We start from the raw sequence: 14,746 nt of genomic DNA on the forward strand, positions 1-14,746 counted from the left end.
AAGTCTGAAAGGGTAAAGTGTCAAAGTGTTACCAACAGATGAAGCTATCTATTTCATGCTGTTACTATGCAATAGCAATATGAATGATATTCTCCACTAATGGGATGTGCTGCCATCAAGCCAAAATGATGTTCTGCCTATCACACAAATGTGAACTGTGGTGTATGAATTTCAGTGCCAGTGTGATGACAGTACATTCCAAAGATAATCAAAAAGTATGTATCTTCATCATTCACAACGGGCAAAATACTGATAGTGCCCAATCAGCCCAAACTTGCAAAACCCAAAACATGATGTACAATTGTAGATGTGATCCAGTAACTGGACATCACTTGGTAAACAATCCTGGTCGTACTAAGAAGTACACTGAAAACCATTTTAAGATTATCAGTCAGGCTCATAGGGTGACTCAATTATGCATGCTAGAAGCTATATCTATTCACACAAACAGCCCCATCCTTTGTGGACAAAAGGAAATTTTCCACAGATTGCACTTCTTTCAACTAATCAGAAGCATGAGGGGACAACTATTTCCTAGTTCATTTCCCATTGCAATGTCTTGACCAGAGTCAACCTGCCTGAACTTGAACAAAAGCAGAGTTTGCACATTCTCCCTGTGTCTGTGTGGGTTTCCTCCGGGTGCTCCAGTTTCCTCCCACAGTCCAAAAATGTGCGGGTTAGGTGCATTGGCCATGCTAAATTGCCCCTTAGTATCACGGGATGTGTAGGTTAGAGGGATTAGCAGGGTAAATGTGTGGGGTTGTGATCGTTGTCAGTGCAGATCTGATGGGCTGAAAGGCTTCCTTCTGCACTGTAAGGTTTCTATGATTTCTATGAGTTAACTTTTCATGCTGCACTCTTCATGACAATGCCTCTACCAATCAGAATCCATTTGCCAACCAATCAGTACTCTCTTCTCATGCAATATGAATTATTGTTCCCTTGACTGTTGGTAATCCTACGATCTGTCCTGTTGATTGCAAAACGATAAGCTTAGACAGTATTTTTTAACAAAGTTGTAGTCATTGAAGGCCAATCCCCAGGACATTGCTGCATGAGTTCCCAGGGTAATGACCAGTCACCTTCAGTTGTTTTGTCAATGTCCTTCACTTCTTTGTAAGGTCAGAATGGGGGTTTCTCACTAATGAGTTGCAATTTGATCAGTGTTCAGATCAAATTGCAACTCCTTAAATAATGAGGCGCCGTCAGCCCACACATGGATATTATTCAGACTTGGGTTGACAAGTGACGTGTAACACAAGTGCCTGACAATAACCATGTCCAACAAGAGAGAATCTAACCATCTCCCAAACATTGCACTCACTGAATCTTCCACCATCAACATCCTGGAAAATCATCATTGACCAGAGATTGACCAGCCACTTAAATACAGCAACTACCTGAGCAGGTCAGAGGCTGGGTATACTGTGACTCATCTCCTGATGTCCTAAAGTCTTTCTACATCAACAAGACAGAATGTAGGATACTTGCCACTTGCCTTGTTGAGTGCTGCTCGCACAACACTCAGGAAGCTCAACACCATGCAGGACAAAGCGGCCTGCTTTATTGGCCTCTCATCCACTCCCTTCAAATTTCACTCATTCTACATTGGCTCAACCTGGCTTCAATGTGCACATCTAAAAGACCAAGGTTTCTTTGATAGAACCTCCAAACCCATGAATCCTACCGCCTAGAAAACCTGGGGCAAAATGTGCAGAGGAACATCCCCACCTCCATATTCCATGCAAGCTCACACACCATCCTTCACTGTTGCCTGGATCAAAATCCTGGAACTACCTCCCTAATGTCTCCAGGAGCATCTTTACCACACATGGCTGTTCAAGATGGTGACTCAACAATATCTGATTAAGAGCAATTGGGGCTGGATAATAAATACTGGCCTTACCAGCAACTCCCATGTGCCATGAATTATCAATGAAAAGAAAGATGGGCAAGGTGACAGACTAACAAAAGATAAATAATGAATAATGCCATCTTGACATGAAAGAATGATCCATGTTTGGAATAGGATTCCAGAAATTTAGTGGAAACAATTGGGTAATAAAATGGGACAATATTGGAATCTTTGAGGGTAGATGAAAAAGGTTGGACCAAATGGAAATTGTTATCTGTATTTACTTTACGATAAACAAGGTCAGCACTGTTTTAGTTTCAAATCAGATAAAAATAGATTATTAGTTTTGTGAGATCTTACCTATCTAAAAACATATAAAGTAAAAACATAAAAGCTAAATGATATATTTTTATTTATGGCAACTAACGTAATTGTAATAAGATGCCTAGTTATTCAATTCCTTTTCAGTAACTGGCTCAAACTTTGTATTCTTAATTCATGTGGTCAGTTTTCTAAAATTTGTTGATGGATATTTTCTATTTAAACCAGGGTTCATCAATGATATAACAATGGGAAGAAAGCATTAGTTTGAAAGTTATGAATAAAGCAGAGATTGCTGAGTTATTGAAGTTTATACATTACCTCTCAGGAAGTAACGTGGAGTTTCCATCAAGGTTTGACTGAGTTGCAGCCACACTGACTTCAGGGACTCCAGTTGTGACACTCAGTTTCATCTTGTCAGTCTCTTTCCCCTGACTTCTTTCAACTTCTTGTGCATTATATGCCTCATTGTCTGTGCTGGTTTTAGTCATTTCTTTCAGGTTGTCTTCTAATGAGTTCTGACTCTGTGTGTTTTCTGTATTTTCCTGTGAAACTTCTTTCAACTTTCTTGTTACAGCTGAGATCTCTGTTTTGCTGGCACCACCAGATTTATTTGTTGTTACCAAAGCCCCCTGGGGGTCCTTGTGTTTGTTAGCTGTCTCTGGGGACTGATCCAGTAAAGTTCCTCCTTCAGAATGAAATGCTGCCTGTCGTTCAATTTGAATGATGCTTTCTGCCTTTGTGTGCTCATCTTTATCTTGCTGGACAATTCTGCAGGTCTGGGTGCCTTTGCAATCATTATCCTCTGAGGGAAGATGTTCAGCAAAGAAAAATATAAATTCATGCATTTATACATATATAATAAATATATATGCGTGTGTGTGTGTGTTAATAAACATTAATGTTGTAAAATCCCATCTAAAACTCAATTATATTGACTCTGTTACAGTTACCAAGCTATAGTAAAGATTACAATCTTGGATTTGTTTTCCTGAGTGGAAATCTATATATAGTGCACCACTTATCATCACAAATGTAACAAGAATGAATAAAAAATAGAGGGAAGCAAAATAACATGTAAATTAAGTAAATAAGAAAAGGACAGCAGTGGAGTATAACACATTAATGTTCTAACAGGTTGTATCTTGGTAGGACATGAGTTTATATTGAAATAGCCAAGCCTCTTTTAACTGTTACATAAGAACATAGGAAATAGGAGCAGGAGTAGGCCATCTAGCCCTTCGAGCCTGCCCCGCCATTCAATAAGATCATGGCTGATCTGTCGTGGCTCAGTTCCACATTCCTGCCCTCTCCCTATAACCCTTAATCCCCTCGCTTATCAAAAACCCATCAACCCGCATCTTAAAAATATTTAGCGAGGCAGCCTCCACCACTTCAACGGGCAGAGAATTCCAGAGATTCACCACCCTTTGAGTGAAGAAGTTCCTCCTCAACTCCGTTCTAAACCGCCCCCCCTTTATCTTGAGGCTGTGCCCCCTAGTCCTACTGTCCTTTCTGAGCGGGAAGAGTCCCTCCACCTCTATCCTATCCATCCCATTCATCATCTTATATGTCTCAATGAGATCTCCCCTCATTCTTCTAAACTCTAATGAGTACAAGCCTAGTTTATTCAGCCTCTCCTCATAGGTCAACCCCCTCAACTCCAGTATCAGCCTAGTAAACCTCCTCTGCGCTCCCTCCAAGGCCAAAATATCCTTGCGTAAGTGCAGCGACCAAAACTGCACACAGTACTCCAGCTGCGGCCTCCCCAATGCCCTATACAGCTGCAGCAAGACCTCCCTACTTTTATATTCAATCCCCCTCACTATGAAGGCCAGCACCCCATTCGCCTTCCTGACCACCTGCTGCACTTGCAGGCTGGGTTTTTGTGACTCATGCACAAGGACCCCGAGGTCCCTCTGCACCGTCGCCTGCTGCAGTTTTTCGCCACATAAGTAATAGTCCTTCCTACCATTATTCCTACCAAAGTGGACTACCTCGCACTTGCCAACATTAAATTCAATTTGCCAGTTCCTGGCCCATTCGTCCAGCCTATCTAGATCCTTCTGCAGACTCTCCACACCCTCCGCGCAATTTGCCGTTCCACCAATCTTGGTGTCATCAGCAAATTTCGACACCATACACTCGGTTCCCTCCTCCAGATCATCTATATAAATGGTAAATAGCTGAGGCCCCAGCACCGACCCCTGGGGCACTCCACTAGTCACCAACCGCCAATCCAAATAGCATCCGTTGACCCCCACTCTCTGCCTCCTATTTGACAACCAATCCTCTATCCACGCTAACACCCTACCCCCAACTCCATGCCCCCTTACCTTCTGCAATAACCTCTTGTGAGGTACCTTGTCAAACGCCTTCTGAAAATCAAGAAAGACCACATCCACCGGATCTCCTTTATCCACCGCCCTAGACACATCCTCATAGAACTCCAATAAATTTGTCAGACACGACTTCCCCTTAACGAAACCGTGCTGCGTCTGCTCTATCAAGCAATTCCCCTCAAGATGCCTTGCTATTTCCTCCTTGATGACGGATTCTAACATTTTACCTACAACAGACGTTAAACTAACCGGCCTATAATTCCCTGCCTTTTGCCTGCCACCCTTCTTAAACAACGGCATAACATTAGCCATTTTCCAATCTCCCGGCACTTCCCCGGATTCCAGCGATGTTTGGAAAATAACCACCAAGGCATCCACTATCACCTCCGCCATTTCTTTCAGAACCCTCAGGGTTCTTTCAGAATCCATCCGGTCCTGGGGACTTGTCCACAATCAGTCCCTCCAGTCTGTCGAGCACCGCCTCTCTAGTAACAGTAACCTAAGTGTGTAACATTGAATCAAGGACACAATATGAAATGTTCTTGCTTAAAAGGAAATGATGATACAATAGCTCCAGTGAAGAGAATTCCACTGCTCATGTACATAAGAACATAAGAAATAGGAGCAGGAGTAGGCCATCTAGCCCTTCGAGCCTGCCCCGCCATTCAATAAGATCATGGCTGATCTGTTGCTGCTCAGTTCCACTTTCCCGCTTTCTCCCCATAACCCTTAATCCCCTCTCTTATCAAAAACCCATCAACCCGCGTCTTAAAAATATTTAGCGAGGCAGCCTCCACCACTTCAACGGGCAGAGAATTCCAGAGATTCACCACCCTTTGAGTGAAGAAGTTCCTCCTCAACTCCGTTCTAAACCGCCCCCCTTTTATCTTGAGGCTGTGCCCCCTAGTCCTACTGTCTTTTTTGAGCGGGAAGAGTCTCTCCACCTCTATCCTATCCATCCCATTCATCATCTTATATGTCTCAATGAGATCTCCCCTCATTCTTCTAAACTCTAACGAGTACAAGCCCAGTTTATTCAGCCTCTCCTCATAGCTCAACCCCCTCAACTCCGGTATCAGCCTAGTAAACCTCCTCTGCACTCCCTCCAAGGCCAAAATATCTTTGCGCAGGTGCAGCGCCCAAAACTGCACACAGTACACCAGCTGTGGCCTCACCAATGCCCTATACAGCTGCAGCAAGACCTCCCTACTTTTATATTCAATCCCCCTCGCTATGAAGGCCAGCATCCCATTCGCCTCCCTGACCACCTGCTGCACCTGCAAGCTGGGTTTTTGCGACTCATGCACAAGGACCCCGAGGTCCCTCTGCACCGTCGCCTGCTGCAGTTTTTCGCCATGTAAGTAATAGTCCTTCCTACCATTCTTCCTACCAAAGTGGACCACCTCACACTTGCCAACATTAAATTCCATTTGCCATTTCCTGGCCCATTCGCCCAGCCTATCTAGATCCTTCTGCAGACTCTCCACACCCTCCGCACAATTTGCCGTTCCCCCAATCTTGGTGTCATCAGCAAATTTCGACACCCTACACTCGGTTCCCTCCTCCAGATTATCTATATAAATGGTAAAAAGCTGAGGCCCCAGCACCGACCCCTGGGGCACTCCACTAGTCACCATCCGCCAATCCAAATAGCATCCGTTGACCCCCACTCTCTGCCTCCTATTTGACAACCAATCCTCTATCCACGCTAACACCCTACCCCCAATTCCATGTCCCTCGACCTTCTGCAATAACCTCTTGTGAGGTACTTTGTCAAACGCCTTCTGAAAATCTAGAAAGACCACATCCACCGGCTCTTCTCTATCCGCCACCCTAGACACATCCTCATAGAACTCCAGTAAATTTGTAGATGATGGAAAGGCTTTGGAGAGTCGGATTTGACTGCAGACTATCCAGCTTCTGACATGCTGTTATAGCCATAGCCTTGAGATAGCTGGTAAGTTGAGTTTCTGCTCAATTGTGAACCACAGGACATTGATAGTGGGATGAAGAGCAATAGGAACAAAGGAATTGGAGCAGAAGTAGGCAAATTCAGCCCTTTGAGGCTGCTCTGCCATTCAGTCAGATCATGGCTGATCTCTCCCTGCTCTCAAATCCACCTCCTCACCTGTTCTCCATATCCTTCTTTCTCTTTTTTTATTTGAAATATATTTATCTCCCTCTTGAAACCATTCAATGATTCAGACTCCAGCAATGATAATGCTATTGAATATTAAAAGAGCGTGGTTGCTGGAGATAGCCAAGGTTTGGCTTGCCATTTTAAGATGAAAACATATGTTGAATTTTCAAGTATTACCTAGAGCTGTGAAATGTTTTATATAAATGTAAGATTTTTCTTAACAATTTTCTTTAAGACAATGAAGCATCAGTTGCTTCATTGGGTGCAATCACCTTACTGCTATAATTATGAACATTTAAATTGTACAAAATCTGTTGGTAACAAAGTTAGGAAGCAGTCATCATATAAAGATGTAAATAACATAGTCGGAATTTATGTTGTAGCATCGACCTTAAATCCATATTTTAATATGCACAAGTACAAAAACAGTGCAGGCATTCTGTTTTTCAAAGAAATACAAAAATCTAAAAGCACAATTTAAAGGCTTCACTGGTTAAACCCATGCCTCTTATTTCTTGACAAAGTTGTAATATGGGCTTGGTCATGTTAATAAGACAAGTTAGTAAATGTAATGGATCTACTTTAATAAACAAATCAGTTCAGAGCAAGATTGCTGTACACAGTAACAGATCTGGTGTATGTAATGACATGGGTCTGATTTTGTATAATGAGACAACTCTAGCACATATAGTAACTCTGATTTGATATAAACCAGATAGGTACATATATTGGGGTGTAACTCTGCAAACATATCGCCAAGTCACACTCATCCTCATATTCATGAATGCCTGCCTCTGCTCAGAAAGTGTGTACTTTTTCTGTACCTTCAAATAAGTCTCTGTTTATTTGTACTTGAACCCCTCTGCTGCTAAATCCATGCTTTGGTTTGGCGCCTTTCTCTTCAGCTTTATTATTTGCCTGTTAACAAAAAAATTTTGCAAAATTTTAAATGGCCATAAAAAGTAATAATAAACAGACATGTAATTGATGCAGAGTAATACACAAATAAGTATCCTGTGAACGTCAATTTATCAGTGTTTATTGATTGTTGTGGGAAGCTTGGACGGAATTTTTCCATCACACCCGCCACAGGAATTGTAGAGGGTGGGGACGGATCATGTAAACACCCATTGACCTTGGGCAGGATTTCCTAGTCTAGAGGTGAGCACAGCTGGAAAATCCCATCCATTAGCTCTGGTTCCTCTCCTTGCAGATGCTTCCAGGCCTGCTGAGTTTTTCCAGCATCCTCTGTTCTAGTCTCTGTAACTTACTTTTCCAGAAAATAACTCATAATTGCACTCGGTATTCAGGCCACAGAAGGACAATGAATCTGTTTTTCTGCTTTTTGAAAATGTTCACCCAGTATGGGGAACATACACAATCGCTTTTATTGATACAATCCAGGTAATCCAGTGCTGTACCTACTCAAAACTCCTGTCATTATAAATTTACATATTTACAACAAGATGACAAAGAGCTTTCCACATCTTTCAAATACTAAATGTACTATCCAATCTCTCTATTAGATACGTACAGTGTTGTGTGTGGTAAACAATGTTGTCCAATCTGCAGCCCATGTGGCCTGAATTCTGGCAACCTAGCTATTAAGCTTAGTTCTATAATTTGTCACTTGCAGCTCGATCTCATTTTAACTTTATAGACCTGAAACTCTGGAAAGAGTTGTTTGATTGATAGTTAAATCCTAAAGAAGAATACCAAGATTGGTTCTTGTCTGACTGAAATGTGTACGAATTAATGGGAACACTAATTTGATAATAAAACTGCATGGCACGTGGTCCACTAAGATAATAAGTTATGATCATATGTGCAACAGCTTCAGTTACATGTCTCTCTTTTCAGCAATATGCTTTTGAATACTCTTCTATTGTGTATATGCACACGTGAAGTATCCACAGATTGAATATTGGCTCCAAATTTGCACCAATAACAAGTTTGTCATTACTAAAAGTCCTGGAAATTTGGAAAATGTCACTGTGTTCCTGGTTTATTGCCTGCTAAAACCAACAGGTATAATATAGAATCATAATTCCCTGTAATTCTGATGTAGAGCCAAACGAACCCGAAACATTGGACGGAATTTTGCCATCACACCCGCCACAGGAATTGTAGAGGGTGGGGACGGATCATGTAAACACCCATTGACCTTGGGCAAGATTTCCTAATCTAGAGGTGAGCACAGCTGGAAAATCCCATCCATTAACTCTGGTTCCTCTCCTTGCAGATGCTTCCAGGCCTGCTGAGTTTTTCCAGCATCCTCTGTTCTAGTCTCTGTAACTTACTTTTCCAGAAAATAACTCATAATTGCACTCGGTATTCAGGCCACAGAAGGACAATGAATCTGTTTTTCTGCTTTTTGAAAATGTTCACCCAGTATGGGGAACATACACAATCGCTTTTATTGATACAATCCAGGTAATCCAGTGCTGTACCTACTCAAAAACGGCTGGACAAACTGCTATATTTCACTGTGAACCAGCTCATATTTAAGGTAGTTCCCTACCTATTATAGCTCAATACTGAAGCCATGGGAAGGTGTTGCAATTTGTAAGTCATAATGAATTACAGCAACAATTTAGATGCTAATGTATTTCTAAGTTAGGTAAAGTATGGGCTATCACCCATTTTATATCCCCAGACAACTCAATATTGAAAATACAAATTGAGTGGAACATCCAATCTCCATATTCTCAGCCTACCAAAGGTTTTATCATATATTAAACAAAACTCCATAACTACGGCACAGTGGCGCAGTGGTTAACACTGCTGCCTCTCAGCGCCAGGAACCTGGGTTCAATTCCCAGATTTGGGTCACTGTTTGTGTGGCGTTTACACGTACTCCCCGTGTCTGTGTGGGTTTCCTCCGGGTGCTCCAGTTTCCTCCCACAGTCTAAAAAGATGTACAGGTTGGGTTGATTGGCCATGCTAAATTGACCCTAGTGTCAGGGGGATTAGCAAGGTAATAAAGTGGGGTTATGTGAATAGGGCCTAGGTGGGATTGTGGTCGGTGCAGACTCGATGGGCTGAATGGCCTCCTTTTACATCATAGGGATTCTGTAGAATACACAGGTCAGTTAGTATTTGAAAGAGGAAAACAAATCTGGATAGGGCCCTCCATCAGGGCAGTGGTTAATATCAAGGTTTTGCCCTCATTATCAATAGATTATTTAAGTTATTGATATTTCCATTCTACGTATAGTACAACAAACATATTGGCTGTAATTTTACTGTCCCACTTGCCATCAGAATCAGAGCAGGTGAGGGGCGGAACATGGAAAGGTCCATTGACCTCGGGTGGGATTTTTCAGTTTCAGGGCAAGTAAGGCTGGAAAATCCTGTCCCTTCTCTTTATGCTATGGTAGGCTCCTCAACAACATACTCACCAATGGTAGATTGGAAAAAGAAAACCCTATGGTGCACTCACTAGTCTGGTATTAGAACCAGACAGGATTGCAGCACTTCATGGCAATTGTTGGAAATTGACTATCCAGCCTGACTCACTAATGGATTCTGGAGAGTTAGACTGTCACTGGAGTTTAGGATAATCCCCTCTCAGCTGCACATTACCCTTTGAACCAAACCGCTAAACATCTAACCTTGGTAAAAGTAACATGGAGCTTTGGTAAAATTGTCACTGTTTGGACAAACAGCAGAAATTTTAACAAAGTTCCATGCATGGATTTAGCTGGTATAAGGTGCTGGTGAAGTACAGTTTTGGTCTCTTTACTTGAGAAAGGATATACTGGCACTGGAGAGAGTACAGACTAGGATGATTTCAGAGTTGAGAGGGTTGGCTTAAAAGGAGAGACTGAGTAAACTGGGGCTATACTCATTGGAATTCAGAAGAATGAGGGGAGATCTTATAGAAACATATAAGACTATGAAGAGAATAGATAAGATAGAAGCCCAGAGGTTGTTTCTACTGGCGGGTGAAACTAGAACTGGGGGCATGGCCTCAAAATAAGGGGAAGCAGATTTATGACTGAATTAAGGAGGAATGTCTTCACTCAAATGGTTATGAATCTGTAGAATTCCCTGCCCAGTGAAGCTACCTCATTGAATGTTTTTAAGGCAAGGATAGATAAATTTTTAAACAGGAAAGGAATTAAGGGTTATGGTGAGTGGGCAGGTAAGTGGAGCTGAGTCCACAAAAAGTTCAGCCATGATTTTATTGAATGGTGGAGCAGGCTCGAAGGGCCAGATGGCCTACTCCTGCTCCTAGTTTGTATGTTGGTAAGTAGATTTCAGGATATATGTAAGGACCTTTCCAGCTTACACCCAAGCTTCTCAGGTTATCAGAAACTATTTATTTGGATAATTTTTGACTGGTTTACCACAGAAAGGATTTGGAACAGAAACTTACACTTTTTAAAAACGAATTGTATTCATTTTTTTACACGCACTTTCATAACAATATACTAATTTATCCCAAAGACTAAATAATAAGTATTTATTAACTTGTTTTGATAACTGATAAGCACCACACACCTATTTTATTGGGAGATCTTTGGACCCAGCTCCTTGGCAATGATTGTTTTGCATGTCAGCCCTCCTGGTTGTCCATATAGGATAAAAATACAGGTAGGGTTGGTCAAGCTTTTACGACAGGCAGCTATGAGGGAAAGTGTTGATCATGTACAGAAGATTGGCATGCAGAGGGGCAGTTAGGAGTTGCGTAAGATAGTCCACAGATGTGAGGAAGCATTGTATATTTTGTATTATGTGAAAACAACTATTGCTTGAATTAAGTGAGTCCGACCCTTCGCTGTTACTTTGTATGTTCACTTGCTATTTGTTTCTGGCTTTGTCTTACCATGTGTTTATTTAAACCATTTTCAAGAAATCACATGGGGAAATGTGCAAAGCACACAAATACCTGCTCCATATCACATAGAGACACTATTTTAACATCCCTGGATTATAATAATGTGCAGATGGAGGAGTTTGGGCATACCCTAAATCTAAAATGCTGAAATCACAACAGAAGTAAAGGGCACCATGATAACTAAGAAAATACGACCTTAAAATTGTAACAGTGGAATTCTTAGTAATTTAATGTAGAGACTTCTGATGACTGGTTGCTGCAACTTTATTCCTCCACATATCTATTGACCCGTATTTATATATAGCTACACAAAGATAAGCAATTTAAGTAAATGAATGAATAGCAGTTTCTACTTATCGAGGTTGAGTTACCACCACCAATTTTGTACGCCGATGTCATGAAAACTACCACAGCATTTAGCCATGACAGTTCCACTCTGGATGTATTGGATGTACAATACTTTCTATTGTATATTACGACAGTGCACAGGGAAGACTTCTTTGGGTTTGCTGCTACTTCCCTCATTCAAACTGATTTTCTGCTCCCAGTACAATGTACTTTTAACACTAGGCAGAACAGAGGTTCAAGATTTTATTGGCAGTAAATCTATTGGTGAAGCTTTTGGCACCTGCATTTCTTTCTGGCTGCTGAGTTACTGTTTATGTATTTTCTGTTGTGGTGTTGTGCTAAGGTGGGGACAGGAGACAGTTAATATTGGGAGGATAGCCTGCTGTTTTGAACATTGTCCACCAGCGATAGCCACTGCAAAGAAATGAGCAGTGGCACAAGGTTGAGAAACCAAAAATAACAAAAAAAGGAAGGAGCAATGTAATCATGAGTTTGTGCATTTTTATTATACATCCAAAGGTGCATGCTAGAGTATGCTTTGCCCTGCTGTTTAAGACTCACAGCTATCCCCCACCACCTTGCCAAAATTGAAGCATCTTATAGCTCCTAGAACTTCAACGACACGACAGTTATCTTTCCTCAAACTGGAGAGAAGTGCAAGCTTCCTGTGTCCCAGCATGGCACCATTGGAAAATAAAAACAGGGTTGATGCAAAATGAAAAATCCAGGTTTCCATACTATACTTACCCTCTTGACTGTACATGCCACATGCTAACACAACAGACAAATGGAAGAGGAATTACAACCCCTTTCCCAATGTACAAAACAAACAACCAGCCACGAATGGCTCGTTAATTTCAGGTTATATTTTACTTGAAGAAGTATTCAATTACAGCGCAAAATCAAAAGAAAAGTGTCTTAAATAGCTGTTGGAGAACTCAGACAAACAAAATTAACAAAGAAATTAATCACATTCATTGCAATACCATCACCAAGCTCTTGCATCACCCAAGGGTGTAACTAGGATACACAAACCCACAATTGTCCTGTCACAACACTTACCTAACATAGAAACAGGCAAAAATGATCTTAACCCAACAAAAAACATTTTTCCTTTGGAAAGCCATTTTATAGTAGGGGTTGTTTTAAATGCTTGAATATTAAGGGCAGACTACATCCTCAATCTTCACTCTTGCAATTGTCTGGAGAATTAAGCAGGGATCAATGGAATATGTAAATTGTACACTCATGAAATGATTTTTATTGCAAAAACCTTTCATACTACAGTATGGGTAATGCCATTTCACTTCATGTAAGAAACGCCCTTTGGTTCTTGCATGTGTGTTGCAGAAATAAAAGTGTAAAATGGGTCCCATTTTGCACAATTGAACAAAGTCAGATTGATTCTGCTGTGCCTTTACATGTAAAGTATGTACTCTTTGATTAAAACTACATTTTTTCAAAGATTAACAAGCAGAGGATGATTGGGTAATTATTAACATAGACTTTCATTCCAAGCAGCATATGTTAGGTCATAATTAAAACTATAATCCCGTTGTAACTCTAACTTGTTTTAAAATTTTGGTTGAGTTGATATGACTGACCTCTGAAGAGTCTATTAGATTTCCCTTTTTCCAAGGCACAATTCCTTTAAGAATGAACTGTACTATGTGGGAATTTTTGAAGGTTTCACCCACAAAGTGTATGGCTTTATCCAGAGCTGACACCTTTTTTTCTATGCCATCTAATTTCTCTTTTTGCTTTGTTGTGTCTTGATGTACAGATGTCACCAATTTGAGCAGTTCCACGAATAAAGGTTTCATCTCAGCATGGCCACAGCAATCAGTATGGGGTGAGAATTTAACATCACTTTTCTTCTGATCCACTACTCCATTGGTGTCTTTTAGCATTTTCAGTATTTCAATATTCAAGTCTCCCATTTCTTGAGACATGTCATCCAATTTCTTGAGAACTTGCCCTTGAAAGTTTACAATCCAATCGACTTTTTCATTAAGAAGGTTGAGTTTATTGTCCATTGTACTTATGTTATTGGTGACACTGCTTTGATTTGCTCCAGACGGCTTCTTCGCTTGGCCAACAGACCCACTTTTATTCTGAGATTCAAGACTACCTCCTTCATACATTCTGGCCAAACAAGTGGCCAAGGAAACCGGCTTACTCATTGTCTCTCAAAATTGAATACAAAAGAAAATAGCTGATCTAAATGAAATTGGCTCAGAGCTTGTGATATCACTTCCTCCCTCTTGAACAGTTTCTCAAACAAAAAAAATGTCCATTCAGTTCATCTGGATATGTTTTGTTGAAGAATCTCTTTGCACGACTGTAATAGTAAAGAGGAACTGTGTATCTGCTTTAGTTCTGTCATCCTATCTGAGTTTCACATTCTCCTGTCACTGTTGCCTCTCACAGATTTTTAAGTAAGCCATCCTGTTTGATGTAATCTGAATTCTTCTTTGCCCTTTGACGTCACTGAAATGTTTCTGGGTGATTAGCATACTTTACTTCAGAATCGGATGATAAACAAGCTACTTGTGAAAGTGACAAAGCAGGGCATTTACATTTATTAATGTTATAAATTCATTCCACATATAAAATAATGTATTGTAAAATATTCCATTAACCACAACTGTAAGCTTAGAACTTGGAGTACAAAGGATTAGTTGACTCATATATGCAGCTATTTACAACTGGTAGAGAATATATGTTCTCAAATGGTAATGCATCGAATGGACTGCTACCAGCTGTCAGATGAGACAAAAATAGACTGTGATGACAATAGCATCAATTTTTTTTTTCTTGCACATGCCTTTAGCAGTTCAAACTCTGTTATAGGATAATGTTATATTATAACAGAATTCTAAACATTGCCATTAGGG

At 40.8% G+C, this 14,746-nt stretch overlaps 1 protein-coding gene across 2 annotated transcripts in view; it reads right to left on the bottom strand.

Annotated features, from left to right (window-relative positions):
• Positions 1-14,251, bottom strand: part of mylk3 (myosin light chain kinase 3) — a 43,930-nt gene extending 29,679 nt beyond the window's left edge. Inside the window, exons 1-3 of one of the 2 annotated variants that reach the window (XM_080186946.1) lie at positions 13,454-14,251; positions 7,483-7,576; positions 2,498-2,981 (exon numbers count right to left, since the gene is read on the bottom strand). In XM_080186946.1, the coding sequence (XP_080043072.1) occupies positions 2,498-2,981; positions 7,483-7,576; positions 13,454-14,032 (1,157 nt within the window). In that variant the 5' untranslated portion in view covers positions 14,033-14,251. The remainder of the gene's footprint in view (positions 1-2,497; positions 2,982-7,482; positions 7,577-13,453) is intronic. The other variant, XM_080186947.1, reaches the window with a different exon arrangement.
• Between the last annotated feature and the right edge of the window lie 495 nt (positions 14,252-14,746).

This window comes from Carcharhinus amblyrhynchos, chromosome 4 (genome assembly GCF_965287045.1).
Source record: "Carcharhinus amblyrhynchos chromosome 4, sCarAmb.v2.hapA, whole genome shotgun sequence".
NCBI lineage: Eukaryota > Metazoa > Chordata > Chondrichthyes > Carcharhiniformes > Carcharhinidae > Carcharhinus > Carcharhinus amblyrhynchos.